General features: G+C 35.8%; 2 protein-coding genes across 2 annotated transcripts; both read left to right on the forward strand.

The window, feature by feature from the left end:
* Positions 1 to 778: 778 nt before the first annotated feature.
* LOC125216437 (LIM domain-containing protein WLIM1-like) lies at positions 779 to 2,353 on the forward strand. Its single transcript, XM_048118146.1, has 4 exons — positions 779 to 1,113; positions 1,572 to 1,668; positions 1,755 to 1,876; positions 1,950 to 2,353. Exons 1-4 carry the CDS (start codon positions 976 to 978, stop codon positions 2,217 to 2,219), a joined length of 627 nt encoding a protein of 208 aa, XP_047974103.1. The 5' UTR covers positions 779 to 975; the 3' UTR covers positions 2,220 to 2,353.
* Positions 2,354 to 2,637: 284 nt separating this feature from the next.
* On the forward strand, positions 2,638 to 5,034 carry LOC125212874 (pentatricopeptide repeat-containing protein At5g66520-like). The gene has a single exon (XM_048113158.1). The coding sequence runs from the start codon at positions 2,779 to 2,781 to the stop codon at positions 4,621 to 4,623; it is 1,845 nt and encodes a 614-aa protein (XP_047969115.1). The 5' UTR covers positions 2,638 to 2,778; the 3' UTR covers positions 4,624 to 5,034.
* Positions 5,035 to 6,102: the final 1,068 nt, after the last annotated feature.

Raw genomic sequence — 6,102 nt, forward strand, 5'->3', positions numbered from 1 at the left:
CCCATGAAAGTGATTAAAGACAATAATCAGATGAGAGACCAAATAGTTGGTAGATGATCTTTATAAAATATCAAAAGGCATGATAAAAAAAAGCAAAAAAAAAAAAAAAAAAAAAAGGCAAAAGAGAAGAATTTGATTTTAGGAATAAAAAAGTGAAGTTTTATCAACCGTATGTCCGTATTAGTGGCTAACGACCTAATTATTATTTTGAATCTCTTAAACTAGCCTCGCCAGTTATCAACCAAAAAAGTTCTTCATTTAAAAATTAAAAAGGTCATAGTGTAGAGACAAATGTCTTTATCATAATCAAACTATACTTTAATTTTGATTAATTATGAAAATCTTATTGATTATCTGACAATCTAATCAAAATAAATTGTGATTTTAGAATCCAAAGCTTATTTATTGTTACTACTATATTAACTATGTATTAAAAATTTACATAATTAATTTTAGAATTCACATGAATTTCAGATCACGTATTAAAATAAGATTTCATAAAAGAAATCAATGCATAGTTTTGATATTTCACTAATGTGATTTTTTGAATAAATGTATTCAATTAAATTTGATTATCTCTATCCAAAATAAGATACTCCTATCATATAAATACATTAATTAAGATTTAAAAACCATTCTTCTTTAAAAAAATCAATATGATTAGAGAATCAAATAAATATATTCAAATCACCAATCATTCTTACAGAAAAGCTTTCCTTATGGACAGCTAAAACTAATTTGAAAATTTTCTGACCTGTACATCCATATTCTCTCTCTCCCTCTCAAAATATATATGTATATGACTCAAATGAGACTTCAATGAGATAATATATAAAGGAGGGAGAGAGAGAATTTTGAAGAATTCATTTCTCTGAATTCTGGTATTCTTTTGGTTTTTTTTATTGGTTGCTACTGCTGCAAGCATCAAGATCAAAGAATTTGGATTGATTAAGATACTGAAATAAATCAAGAAATATGGTTAGTTATGGAGAGACAACGCAGAAATGCAAGGTATGTGAAAAAAAAGTGTATTTGGTGGAAGAACTCACTGCTGACAGCAAGGTCTATCACAAGTTCTGTTTTAGATGCCACCACTGCAAAGGCACCCTCAAGGTTTGATTTTTTTCACACCCTTTTGCTGTTTTTCCATTAATTATACAAACAATCACTCTTTTTGTTGGTGTTGGTGTTGGTGTGTAAGAAAGTTGGTGTTTTTGAAGCCCTTTTGATGTTTTATGCATCATAACTCATGCTTGATTCATTCAAGAACTGTTTTTGGATAGATCATGATTTCAAAGATGATAACTTTGCTGGATTTTTTTACATTTAAGTGATCCAGTTGTTGCAATTTGGTTATATGTATAAACTCTTAAAAAATCTACATCTGATTCCGTTGTCTGAATATCAATAACTTGATTTTATATATCCAAAACAGCATGTTACTAATATCTGTCCAGCTGTACAAATTAAGGCACTTAGAAGTACTCCATATAGAATTCAATTAGCATCTTATCTTCCCTTGTGTATTTGGTATTTTGCCTTCTCATTATAGTGCACTCTCTCGTTCTCAGCTGAGTAATTACTCTTCCTATGAAGGCGTTGTGTACTGCAAACCTCATTTCGATCAGCTATTCAAGAGGACCGGCAGCTTGAGTAAGAGCTTTAAAGGTAATCAAGCCTATTTCATGCTAATTTCCACATCCAAAAATGCAATAGTTGAATGATACTTAACATTGTTTGCTTTTCTCTTACAGGAGCTCCAAGAACTGCTATAACTGACAGATCTACTGAGCTGAACACAAAAATGTCAAATTTGTTTTCAGGAACTCAAGATAAATGCATTGCTTGCGACAACAAAGTATACCCTCTGGAAAAGGTATTAATTGTTATCATTTATCAATGGTTTTCATCCAAAAAATGTTGATGGATTTATGTGTCATGTTGTGTAGGTAGCAGTTGATGAGAAGCTGTACCACAAGGCTTGTTTCAAGTGCAGCCACGGCAGGTGTGTGATAAGCCCTTCGAACTACGTTGCACACGAGCAACGCATCTACTGCAGGCATCACCACGCGCAGCTCTTCATGCAGAAGGGCAACTTCAGCAAATTGGACAGATACGATCCATCTACCGCGGTAAATGGGACGCAACCGAGCTTGCTTCACGACGTCGTCCAGACTGAAGCTACACCAATGGCCTTAGATCAAGAAACTCTTCCATGAGGCATTTGCTTGTGGTTTTTTTGCATTATATCCTACAAAATTTTTCTTAGTAAGAATTGGCTTCTTGTGTGGGATCTCAGAGTTCATTTAAACTACATTAAATAGTTAGCACATTCATGACACTTTGCTGTTTAGACATACATGTACTATTTCTTTTATGTTTAATTACTACTACTATTTGTTAATTAAACTCATTGAAAATAAGATTTTTATTGAAATAAGAATGATACAACTAAATTGAAAATTACATCAAAATGTTAGATTACATACTTAAAACTGAAATTTACACAATTAAAATCTCATGATTGAATTGAATTTTCGAATTTAATTAAAAAATTAAATCTTCAGATTAAATAAAAAAATGAATTTCGAATTTAGTTAAATTTGAATAGGGGTTCTCGGTGGTTCCGGCAGCGGAAAATCGTCGGCGAAATCCATCGCTACCGAATTCAGCGAAATTGGGAACTAGGGTTCCATCTTCTCTTAGTTGGGACCAAAATTAAAGTGGGTTTCTTGATGCAATCGAGCACAATTTTCCCGCCATTCCGAAATCAATTAGATGCAACCCTTTGCAGTCTCTCACATCTCCGGAAGATTCATCTCTCAGCTACTAAGCAAACGCCCCGGAATCTCTCAAATTAAGCAGATTCACGCGCAGATCATCCTCCAATCACTTGCATCGACGCGCCTCTCTTTGATTGATTCGCTCATTCACTGCTATCTTCACTCCAAGAGCCTCAGCTCCGCGAGAATCTTATTCGATAACCATCGGTCTTCACCGCCCCCGCCGGTTCTGCTATGGAATCTCGTGATGCGCGCTTACTCGAAGCTCCGGAACTCTTCAGAGCCCATCAATCTTTTGCGTCGAATGATAGACGCTCAAGCGAAACCAGACGAGTACACATTCACTTTCGTGATCACTTCCTGCGCTCATCAAGATACGGTTTTGTGTGGCCAGGTCGTTCATGGAATGGCGGCAAAGAATGGGAATTTATTGAACTTATACGTGGCTAACTCTTTGATTGGTATGTATGCTGCTTTTGCTAGGGTGGATGATGCGTGTGAGGTGTTCGACGGAATGTCTAAAAGAGACGTGTTTTCATGGACTAGTTTAGTGTCTGCGTATGCTAAGAATGGAGATATGTTTAAAGCAGGTGAGGCTTTTCGGAGAATGCCGTTGAGAAATGATGTTTCTTGGGCTGTAATGATTTCGGGTTTCGTTAGCTCTGGAATGTACACTGAGGCCCTCGGATATTTTCATGACATGTTTCGTGAATCCAACCCTAACGAATCTGTTATCGTCTGTGCTCTCTCTGCCTGTGCTAATCTCGGGGCTTTCGATCAAGGGAAGTGGATCCATGGCTATATCGATAGTAATCGGGCTTTGCAAAGTTCTAATACTATGACAGCACTCATTGATATGTATGCCAAGTGTGGGAGGATAGATTGTGCGTATCTTGTTTTCGACAAGATCACGAAACGAGACATTCACAACTACACTAGTATGATATCGGGTTTGTCTATCCATGGGCGTGGCGAGGAAGCTGTACGCGTGTTTCAGCGAATGTTATCTGAGAAGCTGAAACCTAACGATATCACTATTTTGGGGGTTCTCAATGGATGCAGCCATTCAGGCCTTGTGCAGCATGGCTCGTTGATATTTTACAGCATGGAGAGTTCGTGGGGGGTCGTGCCAAAGATTGAGCACTATGGTTGCTATGTCGATCTGCTTGGCCGTGCTGGCTATCTGGCTAAGGCGTTTGGAATAGTCAAGCCCATGCCTATTAATCCCGATGTGGTTGTATGGAGGGCTTTACTCAGTGCCTGCAGAATCCATTCGAATCTGAGTTTTGGAGAGCGCGTAATCAGTTATTTAGAGCAACTCGACTGTGGTAGTTACTCTGGGACTAAAGTGCTGCTTTCAAACTTGTATGCTTCTCTTGGTAAATGGGGAAAAGTCTCTCAAGTTCGGAAGATGATGGGAAGGCAGAAGAATCCAGCAGATATCGGATGTAGTTGGATAGAGGTGGACGGTGTTGTGCATGAGTTCCGAGTTTCTGATGTGCTTCATCCTCAGATAGCTGAGATTCGGGAGAAGTTGGGTGAGATATTGAAAAGAGTTGGTTATGCTGCTGATGCCACACGTGTCTCGTTTGATCTAAGTGAGGAGGATAGAGAGCAAGCGGTGGCTTGGCATAGTGAGAAGCTAGCAATTGCTTATGGGCTGATGAATACTGCTTCTGGTGCTTCGATTCGAATAATGAAGAATCTGAGGACATGTGAGGACTGCCATGCTCTTCTGAAGGCCATCTCCAAAGTTTATTACAGAGAAATCATAGTTAGAGATCGTGCTCGTTTCCATACCTTTAGACAAGGCAAGTGTTCGTGCAACGACTACTGGTAGTACTCGGTTATCTAACATCAGAAATGGAGAATTATTGCACTTCAGCAAGATTGGTGACTGGGAAAACTTTCCTAATTGGTGATAAGTTATTAATGTTTATCTTGTGGAGTGACGAACAATATTCGTGATCTGGGCTTCGTAGATGATGCTATGAGTTGTTTGGCACGTTTACAACGACGGTCAGTGAATCGAGAAAAGGGCATCTTGTGCAGTAACCAAAGGTAGATTGAAAAACATTATCACTGCATTAAGCTTGCTCTTGAAATTTTGTGCTTTTCCACTGAAGAATGTTATGACAAGAAACACATTCTGCTCTTTGTGGATGAACTCAATGTAGATTAATGTTTTAAGTAATTCTTAAAAGATTTTGAGAGGCAGAGTTTATATATGTACATAAGCTGTTTTAAATTCTTTATCTTGTTTGGCAAATTAATTGTTTTGCTAGTAATATCATATCAATCAACAGGGTGAGTGTCCATTGGATTCCAACTTTATGAAATATTTTCTGTGTTAAATGTATTTTGCTAAGTTTTCTCTGTTATCCATCCATTTTTTTGTGTAATATCTATATATTTATATTGCATATTTGGATCGGTTATGAAAGATTACATTTTTTATTGATAAATGAATAGAAATTTAAACAATTTATTGCCTTCCCATTTTTAATACTATTTTAGTATTTCCTCATTTCACAAATTTAAAAGGACGTCCCACCTGAAAAAAATGAGATTCTCCGACTTTGGACATAAATAAATAATCATAAACTGAATTTCTTTATAAAGGACTCTTCTACTCTCCTTTATTTACGTTTTATTTAGTTTGTTGATATTATATTCCTACATATTTATATTTTAAACTGAAATCAGTGAGGAAGCACCATACCAACAGGCAAGAGGTAGGCAGTCCGCGATTAATTAGTTCAGCTAATATATTGTCAATTAATAAAAAATAATTACTAAGAAATCATTAACTTAATTATATGGAGTAGTATTAATCATTCTATAGAATAATACAATCTCAATCTTGAACTGATAATTTGATTCTGTGTATATGTAAGAAAAGAACAGTAATTAAGCAGTTAATATTGGTAACATTAACTTATTTCTGCCAGAAATCTAATTCTTCTTATTTAAAATAGGAAGATCGAATTAAAGTTAAACAGAAGGAAATTAGAGAGAGTTGTATATACACAGAAGGTAGCTATTCATTGAATTAACCTTTCAAAACTAAGCCTCTTGAATTTGCCTGTTTTGAACTACTATTAATCTTCAATCCAACATCAGGCCAAAAAAATAATAATAATAATAATAAAGGAGAAAAATAAAAAACACTTCAGCTTCCAGCTTCAGAAATTGCTTTTAATGATGGTTGCCAGCCTCTAGATCTTGATACTGCTGTATTATTTCTTGATCTCTGTTTTTCTTGCTTCACCTGAAATAAATCATAAAAAAATATTTATTAAAATTATTGGAAACATTA

This window comes from Salvia hispanica, chromosome 3 (genome assembly GCF_023119035.1).
Source record: "Salvia hispanica cultivar TCC Black 2014 chromosome 3, UniMelb_Shisp_WGS_1.0, whole genome shotgun sequence".
Classification (NCBI taxonomy): domain Eukaryota; kingdom Viridiplantae; phylum Streptophyta; class Magnoliopsida; order Lamiales; family Lamiaceae; genus Salvia; species Salvia hispanica.